Raw genomic sequence first — 17,320 nt, 5'->3', positions numbered from 1 at the left:
ACGTGAACGCGCAGCAACCTGGAATTTTGCTTAGTCTACAAAAAATAATCATGGTCAAGAGACCCGGCATTTTTACCTGGGTAGCGACCAGGGTTGAAGCTGGGATCGACCCAGGTCATGGTGTAGTGGGAATAGTCCCAACCCGGGTTACTCACCCAACACTTCTGAATGGAGCTTTCGGAGGTGCTCTGACGTTATGTCATGTCATCTTTGTGAGCCTGAAAAAGGCCATTTTTTATGACATCCATAGGTTTTGCAGGGCTGACCCAGGTCCTGTGTGAACGGGGCTGACCTGGGAATAACCCAGGTCGAAGGTGTAATGTGAATGTGGACTGACCCGGTTTGCATCCAGGTTGGACCAATGTCCAATCCCAAATCAAACCTGGCTTTTGTAATCTGAAAGAGGTGTTACTTTATTCCCAAACCAGAATTTGGCCGACAGAGTGATCAAAGCACCGTGCACAGGGGAAAGGAGAACTGGAATCCGGGGTTGATCTCCGCACTGGTTACTGTCACAAAACACTTACTTCACCTAGGCCTGCACCTGCTGTCGTGAAACATGGTAGGTAGCAGAGTGGAGGGTCTCCTTAAGTTTGGAAAGCAGGGCCCCTTGGTCAATGGCATGACAATGGATAAAGTTGCTGACAGGTGTGGGATAAGTATGGATGGATCGGAGGGGTGTGGCCAAAACTGGTATCTTGCCTAGGGCACCAGGTAAGCCAACTCTGGCTTTGCTGCAGTTACCTGTACCACAGCCAGACCGAAAACCCCTGTAGGTTCTATACTACGTTCAACTAGAGCTCACTTGTCCTAACACATTTGTGAACAATAAAACAAGGTTTCCAAGTACAAAACAATACACCACAAAAACATCCTTTAAAACACTATCTGTTTGGTCATGCGGTACAATGGGTAACGGCAGAACTCCCAGTAAATCATTCAGCAGAGATAAAGCCCAGACTAATGGCTTCCAATGCGACACTAAGGAGACATCAGCAGTATCTGTACGGATGCCCACTTAATTTATGTAGAGCATAACAAAAGTGCGGCTGGTGTGCCATAGTATAGTACTACCATGGACTGCCAAACCACCATCTCCACACATTTCACCAAGACACCAAATCAGATCGCTGAACACGAAAGCTTCTCTCTGCAGGACCAGACTATACAGAATTACATGTATTCATGTAATCAATAGAATTAGTCGTTGTTCAGACCAAACACCAGAGTGGCGAAGAAATGTTAGCTGTAACTGACTGCAGAATGCTTGTTAGTGCGAAACCATGAGGTTTGAGAATCTTAGAATCTGCTGAAACCCCCGAGACTTTCACAGACATCAGTCTCTAAAGAACAAAACACTGAATTAACACCAGCTCTGTTGGAGAGAATGTTTTATTAATGATTGGTCAGAGGAGACTGCCCAGGCTGGTTCAAACTGGCAGGAAGGAGTCAGCAACTTCGATAACTATGCACTACAACAGTGCTATGCAGAGAAGCATCACTGACCAGGATGGGGAAAAAATAGTAAAAACAATCCAAAGTTATTAGTCTTTGATACGATTTATTTTACGTCTTTCAATAAAAAAAATTTTTTTACTGCTTATTATTCCTGTTACAGATGTGTTCTCATACATGTAGCCTCAATATACCATGTAGCGGAAGAAGCCTGGCGCGAGAAATGCGTCAGTTCCTGGGCAGATCTGATATAGTTGGTGTAAGTTGAGGTTTTGTTTTGTTTTTGGCAGAAAATGCGGCTGTATCTGCATACGAAATACTACGTTACAGTGCCTTCCAAGAAAATACTAACATAGCGCTTCATATAGAGATACAGCCGCATTCACACACAGAATATAGGAATGTCGCATATCATTTTAATCAGCAGAGTCTGCTTGTGCATATTATTTGCATTGCGATACGTATAAGAGGCATTTTCATCTCTTAACTAAAAATGCGTCAACTTTTCTTTTTGCGAACTTTACAGCGTGAGGAATAGATGCATCTTTAGCTTCCTGAAAACCTTTACTGACAGTAATGGATACGGTGGCCAAGCATTATATACTCAAACATTAGATCTCACGATTATCTCCCACCTTATCCGGATGGCAGATTAGATGTACTATACAATGAACAACAAATAGCCCCCTGTTATATAGGCAAGGGGGTTCTGTCTTTTTCTAAAAAATGGGGAGCATATGTTGACTGTTTCCCTACCCAAGCACAAGCAAACATATAGAAGGTTTCTGCACATACGGGGGTATATTTACTAAGGTTCGTATTTGTGGCGATTAGGTGGGAGTTTCATCTCGATTAGTATCGGTCGGTTTTTTTTTTTCAACTTTTTGAATTTTGTTCATGTAATTTACTAAGCTTCCGAGTGGAAGTAAATCGTGTTTTCCGATGTCGATGCTAATTGTATTGTCGGGCCGGGAGTGATTAGTAAAACAATGCCGGACATAACACAATGAAGTCCGGCCAGATCAGTGATACATTATAATAAGTGTACATTATAATAAGTGTTGAAAGTATTAAAAATAGAGAAAAAAAAATTGCATAGGGGAAAAAAAACAATATTCTATTTTTTTACACAGAGGCCATCAGCCTCCCATCCACCGCCCACGGGTGGGGGGACAGCCTCGGGCTTCACCCCTGGGCCTTGAATGCCTGGAGGGGGGGGGGGACCCCTTGATTTAAGGGGTCCCCCCACTCCTCCAGGGAACCCCAGCCAGGGGTGACTAGTTGGGGGGGGAGGGGGGGGGGGGTAATGCCAGGGCCGCAGGGACCAGTATAAAAGTGTCCCCTGGCTGTGGCATGATCTCTCTGGCTAGTGGAGCCCGATGCTGGTTTGAAAACTACGTGGGACCCCTACGTCTTTTGTCCCCCGTATTTTTTGAACCAGGACCGGACGCAGAGCCCGGTGCTGTTTGTTTAAATAGGGGGGGACCCTACGCAATTTTTCCCCTGTATTTTTACAACCAGGACCGGCTCAAAGAGCCCGAGGCTGGTTATGCTTAGGAGGGGGACCCCACACAATTTTTTTATGTGATTTTTAACACCTCTTCCCACAGATAAGCATGCACGGATCTCACTGATCCGTGCATGCCTATCAGAATACGCATCCAAAAAGCAGGTCTATTTGAAAATTAGAACATTTACCAGCAGTGTTTGGCTATTGCCAGCAGTGATTGTGAATACGAATTCTTAGTAAATTACAGAGTTCTATAAAATAACAGGCATGTTGGACCGATGGTGTATTCATTCGTATTTGTAAACTCTGCTGTTAAAACAAATATGAATGCTCTCATCACTGCCGAGATTTGTGTTTAGTAAATTCCTGAGATAACTCTCTGGGGGGGAAAAAACAAACTCGGACAAAATCGGGACCTTAGTAAATATACCCCACAGAGTGGTTCATGCTCCGACAGGTCTCTTAGTCCGTTTCCTACACTGGGCCCCTTTAAGTGTGTTGCTATACTCACATCCCCATGATTGCAGGATGCTGATCGTGACTTTTATTATATCCATGGCTACCCGCCTTGTTTTCACTTCTACCATTATTTTTCCTGTTTCTAGATGCGACATGCTGATGATGCTCTTGAATGTGAAAGATTTTACTGAACCAATTGTTTAAGGAAATGTTATTATATGCCATACAGAGGTGTTGTCAGGTTTCCTCTTTTTCTTTTTAATTGTTTTGTTTTTTATTTTGTGTGTCTTGATACCATAGTATTATTTACATTCTACTACCTCTATAAAAATAAAAATAAAATAAAAATCTAAAATATGACAGCAATACTTACTTTTGTACTGTCAAAATGTGCTACTTTTACATGTTTTGCTACTGTATTTTATTCTGGCTTAGACATTACTGTATAATAAATAGATTCAATTAAAAAAAAAAAAAAAACATTTTCAGGATAAAAATGCACAAAAAGTTGCCCGGCGTTAGTAACGACTAGGCGCAACTAGAAGGCAGATAGGCTAAAAAATAAAAAAATATACAAAGTACACTCAGAAAGATGTAGTTAAAAATAATATAAGTTAATGTTAAGCACTAGTCCTACATATGGGTTGTGTATGGGAGACCGGCACTGAAATACCGCTGGTCACCATAACGACGTCGGAATCCCGGGGTCCCGTCAGGAAAATGCCAGGTCTTAAAGCTGGTTCTGCAAACATGACGAGGTCAGTGTACTCCAATGGCCTCCACAGTCACCTGGTCTCAGTCCTACAGGACAAAGGTTTTCACATCCAATCCCCAAATACCACCAACAGGTCCTGTTTTCAGGATTTCTTTAAGGAGTTAACTTATTTACCATGACCAGAAATTATCCCACGTTTCCACAGACAGCGTACTTTAGGGTTGCGACCACCCTAGGGATATGGTGGAATGGTGATTCACAGCATGACTGTGTCCTTGGCTGCCCCTGTAACACCCAGAGCTTCTCACCTGAACATATGTATTTTTCCTGTTTATAAGTAGTGTGTAACGATACATAGATTTGCCAGAAGGATGAAAATAAAAGAAAGACAGATCGATCCAGTTCAGTGTTTCATAAATGTGAAAGAGGGGGGAAGATTCTATCCTGACCCCACAGATCACAGATACATTTCCAGATCAACCTCCTCTGTAATGTTCTCTGCTTAGTACAGCTGCAGACGCCATGCCTTGTAAGAAAGGCAACGGATTCATTTTTAAAATCGGTAAGTGAATTTACCATCACCACCACCTCCTGGGCTAATGGAATTCCACAACATATGTGCCCTAACAGTAAAGAATCCTTCCTACACTCATAGGGAAACCTGCCTTCCTGCATCAGTTTGTCCTCTGTATGGACAGTACTGTGGAACGTTAATTAGACAAATCTTTGTAGACCTCAGATCTATTTATACATATTAATTAGGCCACCTCTAGAGTGTCTATTCCCAAAGTAATCAAACTTCATCTTATTAACTTTTTTATTTCATCCTTCCAGTCCCTATATTAACAACTTAACTGACATAGTCAAAAGGGCTGTGACACGGGTCTCCGTCATCCGACGTTTAAAAAGGAAATCAACTCTGCACAAAGCGAATTTCCTCCTACTCACCCGCAGTGATGTCGTGGTCTGTGACTGCTGATATCACTGCCAAATTTGCACCCCACAGTGGCGTGCAAGAGACATTCTGGAGCACATGCACCACTACCAAAAGCGTGAGGCGGAGCGGTTTTGTTTACCAGGGAGTATTGTTACGCTGAACTCTGAGTGCAGAAATCAGGCTGGACATTTAAACACTCACACCGTAACACAGGGCATCAGTGGATGGGAGGTGGCAATTAGTGCTGAAATGGGGACCTTTGGACACTGGTCTGGTGGGGGGGATTTATCACAGAGGGCTTGGGGTAATACTACTGGGGATCTATTACCACTGAGGAGTTAAAAGTAATGTTGCAATAGGGGCCTTTGGACTTGGGTGGGTGACATCCCCGAGGCATATTTTTTTCTCAATAAAATATTTATATACACCTTTTAAAAAATTTGTTCTTTACTTATTTGAATGAAGAAAAAAAAGCGACACCTTGAGGCACTTTTTCGCAAATCTAAGTAAAATAAGTATTTAATGAGGTTGCCTGTCTACCCTGTAGATTTCTCCTGTGTGCCTCATGTGTACACCATTATTTAAAATGTGATCTACCTAGTAACTTCTCCCATTTTCTTGGTTGTATTCCATAAATTGTGTAAAGCAGCATAGCTATTACAATAGCCCAAGCACATAACTCACATTTATCTTGTGAATTTCTGTAACTTTTCCTGTAGCAGGGCCGTAAATAGGGGTATGCAAACGGAGCCATTGCACAAAGCACAGAGACCCGGAATTGCACCCTGCATCCAGTTGCCCTACTGCATAGCTGCCTGGAGTGTTCAAGGTATGCTCCAAGCAAAGCTCAACTTCCCAGAGCTGGTGGCCACACCCCCTAAGCGTGACATCATGGTTTCAGGGGGAGGAGATATCACAGGGCTTACGGTCACCATGTCACAGTGCTGTTCTGTAGCAAGTTATTATCCTGTCCTGTGTTAATGGGTGTAGTACAAAACGTTAGCATTTGGGAAGTTGACATTCAGAATGTCAACGTGGACGAGAGGTTGACCATGTGGGGAGAGTAACCCTAATCGCAGTCTAACCCTAGCATTGTGAAAAAATATAGTTATTCGAAGTTATGTCATTGTTGACATTGTCAATGTCAACATTTTGAACATATTTAGTGTTAATAACCCTACATTGCTTAGTATCATCGGCAAATATAGTCACCTTACTTTATAAAGTCCATCTACAAGGTCATTCATAAAACGACTGAAAAAAGACAGGATCTCTGTGATACAACCACTGACAGTGCTACCTCAGTCTGATTAGGACCATTATTATTCCCTGTGATACAACCACTGACAGTGCTACCTCAGTCTGATTAGGACCATTATTATTCCCTGTGATACAACCACTGACAGTGCTACCTCAGTCTGATTAGGACCATTATTATTCCCTGTGATACAACCACTGACAGTGCTACCTCAGTCTGATTAGGACCATTATTAATCCCTGTGATACAACCACTGACAGTGCTACCTCAGTCTGATTAGGACCATTATTATTCCCTGTGATACAACCACTGACAGTGCTACCCCACTCTGATTAGGACCATTATTATTCCCTGTGATACAACCACTGACAGTGCTACCTCAGTCTGATTAGGACCATTATTATTCCCTGTGATACAACCACTGACAGTGCTACCCCAGTCTGATTAGGACCATTATTAATCCCTGTGATACAACCACTGACAGTGCTACCTCAGTCTGATTAGGACCATTATTATTCCCTGTGATACAACCACTGACAGTGCTACCCCAGTCTGATTAGGACCATTATTATTCCCTGTGATACAACCACTGACAGTGCTACCTCAGTCTGAGTAGGACTATTATTCCCTGTGATACAACCACTGACAGTGCTACCCCAGTCTGATTAGGACCATTATTATTCCCTGTGATACAACCACTGACAGTGCTACCTCAGTCTGAGTAGGACCATTATTCCCTGTGATACAACCACTGACAGTGCTACCTCAGTCTGATTAGGACCATTATTATTCCCTGTGATACAACCACTGACAATGCTACCCCAGTCTGATTAGGACCATTATTATTCCCTGTGATACAACCACTGACAGTGCTACCTCAGTCTGAGTAGGACCATTATTCCCTGTGATACAACCACTGACAGTGCTACCTCAGTCTGATTAGGACCATTATTATTCCCTGTGATACAACCACTGACAGTGCTACCTCAGTCTGATTAGGACCATTATTAATCCCTGTGATACAACCACTGACAGTGCTACCTCAGTCTGATTAGGACCATTATTATTCCCTGTGATACAACCACTGACAGTGCTACCTCAGTCTGAGTAGGACTATTATTCCCTGTGATACAACCACTGACAGTGCTACCCCAGTCTGATTAGGACCATTATTATTCCCTGTGATACAACCACTGACAGTGCTACCTCAGTCTGAGTAGGACCATTATTCCCTGTGATACAACCACTGACAGTGCTACCTCAGTCTGATTAGGACCATTATTATTCCCTGTGATACAACCACTGACAATGCTACCCCAGTCTGATTAGGACCATTATTATTCCCTGTGATACAACCACTGACAGTGCTACCTCAGTCTGAGTAGGACCATTATTCCCTGTGATACAACCACTGACAGTGCTACCTCAGTCTGATTAGGACCATTATTATTCCCTGTGATACAACCACTGACAGTGCTACCTCAGTCTGATTAGGACCATTATTAATCCCTGTGATACAACCACTGACAGTTCTACCTCAGTCTGATTAGGACCATTATTATTCCCTGTGATACAACCACTGACAGTGCTACTTCAGTCTGATTAGGACCATTATTCCCTGTGATACAACCACTGACAGTGCTACTTCAGTCTGATTAGGACCATTATTCCCTGTGATACAACCACTGACAGTGCTACTTCAGTCTGATTAGGACCATTATTCCCTGTGATACAACCACTGACAGTGCTACCCCAGTCTGATTAGGACCATTATTATTCCCTGTGATACAACCACTGACAGTGCTACCTCAGTCTGATTAGGACCATTATTATTCCCTGTGATACAACCACTGACAGTGCTACCTCAGTCTGATTAGGACCATTATTATTCCCTGTGATACAACCACTGACAGTGCTACCCCAGTCTGATTAGGACCATTATTATTCCCTGTGATACAACCACTGACAGTGCTACCCCAGTCTGATTAGGACCATTATTATTCCCTGTGATACAACCACTGACAGTGCTACTTCAGTCTGATTAGGACCATTATTATTCCCTGTGATACAACCACTGACAGTGCTACCCTAGTCTGATTAGGACCATTATTATTCCCTGTGATACAACCACTGACAGTGCTACTTCAGTCTGATTAGGACCATTATTCCCTGTGATACAACCACTGACAGTGCTACTTCAGTCTGATTAGGACCATTATTATTCCCTGTGATACAACCACTGACAGTGCTACCCCAGTCTGATTAGGACCATTATTATTCCCTGTGATACAACCACTGACAGTGCTACCCCAGTCTGATTAGGACCATTATTATTCCCTGTGATACAACCACTGACAGTGCTACCCCAGTCTGATTAGGACCATTATTATTCCCTGTGATACAACCACTGACAGTGCTACCCCAGTCTGATTAGGACCATTATTATTCCCTGTGATACAACCACTGACAGTGCTACCTCAGTCTGATTAGGACCATTATTCCCTGTGAACACACACGCGTACGGATACACAGACAACCTGCACGCAATCACTATAGAAATCACTGCATGTAATCATCTCTCCTCCAATAGAATAGGAGTAGTTGTGGGAAAATCCCCACACCACGGGATTTTTAAATTACTCGGTTTTAATTGAATACCCCCCCCCCCCCTCCCCTCCCTCGGTAACTGTGTTTGTGCAGATTTCTCCATGTGCTCCGCATTCATCTCCCATTCAAAACACATACTGGTAGGTTAATTGGTGATAGATGCGGACTCTAGGGTGATACAAATGAGAACATATTATCTGTATTGCACTGTGTCAACAGCGAGATTAATAAGGGCTACACCGACCAGTAAATCCATGCTATAAATTCTCGCGTCCTATACATGCTGCGGTCTCATACTATTCAGAGACCTTGACCTAATTCTGTTATATCAGCAAGCATTAGCAGATTTGTGTGACTGACACGTCGCTACTGCTGAAGTTCCTGCTCCTAACACAGCCTGCACTGCTGATGACGGTTCTGTCCACTGCTCCAGCAAGTACGGGTGTATTATCACCCCCAGCCCCCTACCCCACAAGCCTGTGTGTAATCTGCTACCCAGCTCCCATGCTTAGGGCATACGACGGGATCAGTATGAAATACCTACAATCAAATTCCCTACGGTCAAATTCCTGACAAAAGTTGACCGACGGTCAAAATTCCGACAAGGTCAAAATACCGACATTTAAAATGTCGATAGGTCAAAAAATCGACAAGATTTTCATTGTTTTTTGTGTGTATGTCGGCATAGGTTGACATAGACACCGTATAGGTGTACCGCGTCCCCTTGCATGGCTCGCTGCGCTCGGCACACTATTATATTCCCCCTCCAGGTTCACTGGGATGGTAAAGTATAAACAAGTCAGTTTAAAAAAAAAAAAATCATGAAAAACGCATGTCGACTTTTTGACCTGTCGACATCTTTAAATGTTGGGATTTTGACCTTGTCAGTGTTTCAAATGTCGGTATTTTGACCATGTTGGGATTTTGACCATCGGTCAATGATTGTCGGGATTTTGACCGTAGGGATTTTAATTTAGATAAATTTACTGTATCCCCATACGACATTGCCTACACCCCTATGTTATTTACTGTTCAGTATGGCTGCCAATCAAACTGTAGGAGAGGCATTAATGGCCACCTAGGGGCTGTGGATCATCAAATCGACAGTGTCTAGGTCAACAATGTTTAGGTCGACCACTATAGGTAGACAATCACTAGGTCGACAGAGTTGGAAGGTCAACAGGGTTTCTATGTCGACATGTGCTAGGTCGACAGGTCGAAAGGTTGACATGAGGTTGTTTTTTTGGGGGGTGTCGTTTTCTGCGTACAGTGACCGGGAAGCCGAATTAGTGCACCGTGTCCACTTGCATGGCTCGCGAGCTCCGGGCAAGGTGCCTCGCTCCGCTGCCGCTTCACTCGGCACAGATCACTGTTCCAATCGTAGTCCACCTGGATCGTTAAGTATGAAAAAGTTAAAAAAAAGAAATTTATTTGAAAAAACTCATGTCGACCTGTCGACCTAGCACATGTCAACCTAGAAACCCTGTCGACCTTGCAACTCTGTCGATCTACAGTGGTCGACCTAAACATTGTCGATCTTCAGACCGGATCCCCACCTAGGACAGATTCTGTAGGGGCAATAATAGGGTACCCATTTAATAAATATTTCAATACACAGCTCTAGGATGCGGTTATGCAATTTTGAGTCTAAATATAGAAATGTAATATACAGATATTGTATAAGCCGCTGCTAGATCCTCTTCTGCCAGGAACATTTTGGGCTACGTAACAACTGGGCTCTGGAAATTTGTTTAGGACCAACGCACAGATGAGAGATCAGTCCCTGAAACGCTGTCTTTTATTTTTGTTATTGACTTGAAGGACATTTTAGGGTCTTCAGATAATGTGAAAAATGTCATCCCAGTCTCTATGACTTCATGGTTTATACGCATGTCTAATGTAATCAGCAATTATTGGAAGTGGTTTGGTTTCTTCAGGTTGGTTAAATTTCATTTTTTTCACTAAACTGAATACATTTTCAGTTTAAGACAAAAGCTCCAACATTCTATCTTTTTGAAACATGTAACAATTATCAAAGGGCAAAAAAAAAGCTCAATTTATCAAACACGCCATGGCCTTAATATCATGAACACACAAAAACTAATGAAGCTGTGTGCATTCCCTCTTCATCAAGCAAGGCAAGTGGATTCATAGTAGGACTGCATTAGTATGCACATATCGAGAACATCTTGCTAGAAAGGTTAATAGAGGAGATGGAAAACAAATTCTGCATCCGTGGATTACGGGACCCTGAGGTCATGTGACGGGGGCTCTGACGAGCAGCTGACATTTTCTGCAGCACCACGACACACACGTGTAGTATTAATTCCCTTTGAAGGCCCAATACTCACATCAGATGCAGGACCCTTGTCAGCACCAGGGCAAGAGAACGTGACAAACTCATGACAGCGCTTGTGTACGACAAAACAGCAAACTACGAGAGAAGAGAGAAAGAAAGAATGAATGAATGAATGAATGAATAAGGTCAACTGGCTATTTTACATACTTAAGTCAATAAAATACCTTCCTAATCCAACATTTCACATTGACACTGGAAGAGAAGTTCAGATCCAGCGTAAAATCGTGCTCAAAAAATAAAATCAACAAAATGTTAAAATCCTTAATATAAAAGTTAGTCAGCAATCCTGAGGCGGTATTCAATTCTTTCCACCCCCTTCCACACCCGTTCTGTTTCTGCTGACGAGTGTGGTATAATCATAAATCAACACACCCCACCCAAATCTAACTCTCTCTGCACATGTTACATCTGCTCCCCCCTCCCTGCAGTTATGTCCATTAGCTAACAATTTTGCTGCTGCGATCAGGTCTGAATTAGGCCCTCTGTCCTCAGTCATTTTGCAGGGATGCGGTTATGTTGCCGGCGCCCGGGATCCCAGAGGCATTTTGCAGTATGGAACCTGTATTATTAATCAATTTTACCATGTATTTCTATCTGCAGTACACCGCTTTACATGTCTCTCCATACTGCCGCATCCCTCCGCTGTTCGCCTTCTTCCCAATGCTACCCAGTATCTCTGTCCACTTCAACCTGCTGTATTTTTTTATTTTTTTACCCCCCCCCCCCCCCCCCCCCTGCATGTTGCACTTCTACACACTGCTAATCCTGCACACTGTAGCCTATGCGGTGCGACCTAGGTGGCTGCTTCGCCTCGTACTTTCAAGGGCAGGATAAACAGCGTGTGGAACTAATTATACATCAGTATCCTGTTAGGCTCTTTTAATTTTAGCCTTGTATGTCTTACTTCCATTAATTTCTTATCTCTCATATTGTAACCTATGTAGCGCGCCCAAGATGGCTGCCTCATCTGGATCCTTTGTGGGTAGGAGGCATAAACCTTTGCACATATGACTCAAAATTGCTGCCTCACTTTTATATTATATTCACGGTTTCTGTTTTTTACGCAAATCAAAAGTGCTGAATTATGTTCATGTATTGCTAAAGCTCCTTGAGTCCTATTGGAGAGGAGCGTTATATATAAGAGAATTAAAATAATAATAATAATGGAGTATCACTGCCTCTCCACTCACAAGATAGCGTGAAAGTAAAAGCGAAACGCGTTAACACACAAGTGAGTGTTTTTGTTTGCAAAATGCCAAGTAGAGGTGTGGAAAGATTTTCAAGCTGCTGCAACACCAACAGAAAACGCAGTCATATTAAAATAAAAAAAGGCTAGGACGTAATGTAGTCCGAGATTGGCGACTGTGAAAGATGCCGGCTGAACTTGGACATTTTTTTTAAAGGGGCAATCATGTACAAGGTATGGTTTAATCATGTACATGATTGCTCCTTTATTAAAAAAAAAAAAAAAAATACATCCTAAGTTTGATCTGACTTGCATTACATCCCACCCAAATTCGGAGTAGCGTTGATCTATAATATATACCAGAGAATAATCCGTGTCATAGTCCTGCATGCTATTTGTGCCAACAATTTGTCAAATGCTAGGCTCCCTGTAAACTGCATAAGAACCCTGGGGCAGATGTATTAAGCCTGGAGAAGTGATAAAGCAGTGACAAGTGCAAGGTGATAATGCACCAGCCAATCAGCTCCTAACTGTCAATTTACATATTGGAGCTGATTAGATAGTGCGTTATCACCTTGCACTTATCACTGCTTTATCACTCCTCCAGGCTTAATACATCTGCCCATGAGGAAAAGGAACCTGCAACTTTGCAAAGGTTATATTACAATTCCGGACACCTGCAACACATGAGAATAGAATGCCACAGTGACCATACGCCTGTATTCTGAGTCGTACGCATCTATGGAATCACACAGCCCCACTTCTCTCTATGGCGTCTATTTACTAAGCCTTGGAGAGAGATAAAGTGGATGGAGATAAAGTACCAGCCAATCAGCTCTTAACTGCCATGTCACAGGCTTTGTTTGAAAAATGACAGTTAGGAGCTGATTGGTTGATACTTTATCTCTCTCCAAGGCTTAGTACATAGACCCCCCCCCATATTACTATATGCAGTGGCGTTCAGTCTTGTGTGCCCTGTGTTTAATGTTCACCCCTAGGTAGCTTTCTAAAGAGTATTGCAAGGGGTGCATCACCGACAGATCAGAAAGTCTTCTTTAGGGGGACATGTACTAAGCAGTGATAAAAGTGGAGAAGGGAGCCAGTGGAGAAGTTGCCCATGGCAACCAATCAGCTGCTCTGTTTACTTTTAAAGTATGCAAATTAGAAATGTGACATCAATGCTGATTGGTTGCCTTGGGCAACTTCTCCACTTATATCACTGCTTAGTACATGTCCCCCTTAGTTTCCATACAAGCTGTCCACTGCTGGACTCCCAACAGCTGTGTTTTGTTTTAGTTTTTTTAACTTATCACCATATTAGGATAAGAAACCTTTAAATTAGCCTTTTTTTGCTGTTGCAGAACTACTATATATTTACAAACAAAACAAATAATCTGATCTTTATACACAAATAAACAGAATCCCATACCAATTATGTTTTAACAAAAATATACTTCTAAAGCAGACAACAGCACAAGTAATCAAACGTTACAAAACATTATTAATTCATTACGGAACTAGGGGTTCCGGAGCCCGCTCCAAGCTGCGTTCAGGAGAGGCTTAGGATTTCCAGTCTAGAATATCCCAACGCGCTGCCCCATGGAGAAAGGGTTAAAATCAATATCACCTCACAAGGCAGCGGTCGCACTGAAATAAGTGGTCTGGGACAGACAAAAGATGCCGTAATGTCAGATAGCAGCTAGCCCGCAGCAGGGAATCCCATTCCTTTATACAAATACTCCCCTCCGCGGCACAGCCTCTGCTCGACCTGCTGCATGAATTCATTAGCATTTTGCAGCGGATTTATTTTTTAGCTGATTAGTGCAGACAAGGACTCTCAGAAGTCAGGTGCCCCCTGCTGCAGTGTTGTGTTACACCCTTTCCTTGCAACCCTTTGAGGTTTCATTTTAATCTTAATAATTGAACATAGCATTAAATATCCATCTACTTGTCACCTCCCAAGACTCTCCGTGGCACCTGGAAAAGTCACCAGCCGTGCAATCGCCTCCCGAGTTGCATGAGGCGGTTAATTATTGTGTCCCTACCAGGGACTATAGCGGTATGTCACACGGCTGGCAGCCTTCAGGCGGCAAAGAGAGGTCATCAGAGATGTTCTGTACTGGAGTGCAGCTTAGCACGCCCAAAAATCCCATAATCAAGTTACATTTAGAAAAATTCCTGTGTAATATTGACTGATAAAGATGTAGGACTAGTCCAAAAAGAACAAGAAGGACGTCAAGTAATATAGACGTATCTATCCCATTTTTGCCACACACCAAAGCTGATGTTGACATGACGGGTGTTACCCAAAGTCGCACCCCCCAATCAGAGAAGCCAGATAATGAGTGAGTATATATAATGGAGCCACAGCCGTACTAGACTCCCAGCATGCTTCTTAGTGAAGCTGGGCATCTGTAGCAGTGAGGACAGGCAACCATCACGCTTTGTGGGTCCATAGGCAACTCAGATATATAATCTATTCAGGGACACATCAAAGAACATTGGCACAGCTGTGTAAAAGCCGTTGTGGGCTCAGACGTTAATAATGTGGGAACACGGATAAATGGTAGGAATTAGGCTTCGGGGTAACGGGGAAAAAAAATTGTCTGCAGACCGCTAACTTGTTCAGCAGTGAAAGGACAATTTTGGTGGCTGATGGCACGGCTAGGAGGCAATAGGTATTATCATTATAGTGCCTAATTTACAGTTTGGCGTAAGTAAAGCTAGACTATGCAATTTCCCCTGCATAAAACAATATATGCAAAAGTGCATTTGCACCCATTTTCGTTTATTCAGATCTGCTTCGTTTTGCTGGGCTGACACCTAACTCTGAGGAGTGTAATGCGCAGTGGGTGGCAATAGCAGATTTTACCACAGTGGCAGCATTATGTACAGGAAACTCATGTATGATTTGGGTAAATACTTTTCTCTGGGAAGCAGCAAGTATATTTGTGTGTACACATGAGGGGATCACGGCGAGCCCTATCTCTCCTTTCTTTCCATCTCATCCTCGTCCCTCCTAATGGAGCCATATATAGCCTGGCACAACTGCAGCGATAGTGTGTGAGGACACATCTGTATGCTGTACAATAACTGCAGAGAATGAAGCGAGAAGACTATAAAACTAGACAGCTGCAACAAGCAATAAAAGTAGCCATTCTCTACAGTATATCCATTTTCACTAGGCAAATTGAGGGAAAGCCATACCTCATATCTCTGCAGATTGTAGTCTATGTGGTGCATCCACAATTATGGCAAAAACTCATACAGCAATCACATTTGGGAAAGTCAAAACATGCTGGGTATTCTGGATATTCTAATTATTATTAGATTTATAAGGCGCCACACGTGTTTCGCAGCGCCGTACAAAGGACAGGACAGGGAGACAAAACTTAACATTACAGTAAATAAATAACATAAATAGGGTGGAATTCAAATGTTTGAAAAGTCAGTTGGGTGTCTGTTTTTCCCGGTCTATAAGATAGGAAAAAACAGACTCCCAACTGACTTTTTAAACATTTGAATCTCCCCTATAGAGTACAGGTATAAGCCTATGCATACAATACTGTAAGTCCCTGGAAACTATGAGGAGCGGCGATATGTACTGGGAGTCTGTATTTGCTGTTTAGCAGAAAGAGTGGCATTTGGTTAGTACGTATCACGAGGCAAACAGTTACCCACCCCACTAACACTCACAACAGGATGACCATGCAGCATGATGTGTTAAGTCAACCTAACTGCAAGATCTTGGACGAGAAGACAGACATCACCATCCAATCATTGAACGGATTTTCACCTTCAGGCCATATTGATTGGCCAGTTTGTACTTGCCTTCCAGTTCCTTTAAGTAAAATCCTTCTGTGTTTTCTGCCAAAGATTTTAAATCATATGGACATGTCATTGTACTGGACGGGTGGTCTTCAGGTTGCCGACTGTCGGGATCCCGGTGCACAGTATACCGGCGCCGGAATCCCAACAGCCGCCATACCGACAGTTTTTTCCCTCGTGGGGGTCCACGACCCCCCCTGGAGGGAGAATAAATAGCGTGGCGCACATAGCGCGGCGAGCGCAGCGAGCCCGCAAGGGGCTTATTTGCGATCGCCACGCTGTCGGTATGCCGGTGGTCGGGCTTCCGGCGCCGGGAGCCCGGCCGCCGGCATACCATACCACACCCCATTGGACACATCAGAGGGCTGCACCAGCCACTGACTACTCTATCCCCACAGCCGTTCTGTGTTGTATCCAAGTGGAAATAACAAACTACTATACCAGGTAAGGGTTGGGTATGTGTGACTGGCGCTCAGGAAACCACTGGTCACAATACAGACGGTGGGATCCCGGCTGTGAGATGGCCGTTACATAACCTCTCCACACATGCCTAGCACAACGTAGTAAGGTGATGTAGTTAATTTCCTAAAGGACTGGATCCTGGCAGTCGAAACACTGTCGCCGAAATCCCGAAGGACGTCATAAGACGGAGGTCGGGATCCTACCGTCAAAATACCGACGCCCAGAAACCTGATTGTTCTTTCAGCGGGACGCCGTGGGGTGGGAGGTTAGGTTTAGGCATTAGCAGAGGAATTAGGGCTAAGGTGCAGGGACGGGAAGGGTACAGTTAGATATCGGGAAATGGGGGCTAAGTTTAGGCACCCATAATGGAGGTAGGGGTTAGGGTAGGGAACAGGTGAGGGTTACGGTAATTTTTTTGGGGGCTGTCTGGATTCTGATGGTCAGGATGCCGCTGTCTGTATTCTGACCGCCAGGATTCCATCCATTGGGATATCATACTGAATCCATAGACCGTTATCAGTGAATTACAGTTACAAGGGGCAAT

The 17,320-nt window shown here is 43.4% G+C and overlaps 1 protein-coding gene across 2 annotated transcripts in view; it reads right to left on the bottom strand.

The window, feature by feature from the left end:
- The window catches only part of PRKCB (protein kinase C beta), a 472,648-nt gene that overhangs the window by 212,147 nt on the left and 243,181 nt on the right, over positions 1–17,320 (bottom strand). For both annotated transcript variants that reach the window (XM_063934744.1, XM_063934743.1), the window contains exon 3: positions 11,293–11,375. In XM_063934744.1, the coding sequence (XP_063790814.1) occupies positions 11,293–11,375 (83 nt within the window). The remainder of the gene's footprint in view (positions 1–11,292; positions 11,376–17,320) is intronic.

This window comes from Pseudophryne corroboree, chromosome 7 (genome assembly GCF_028390025.1).
Source record: "Pseudophryne corroboree isolate aPseCor3 chromosome 7, aPseCor3.hap2, whole genome shotgun sequence".
Lineage (NCBI taxonomy): Eukaryota > Metazoa > Chordata > Amphibia > Anura > Myobatrachidae > Pseudophryne > Pseudophryne corroboree.
Note: the sequence above shows the minus strand (reverse complement) of the source record. Positions and strands in the feature narration are given on the sequence as shown.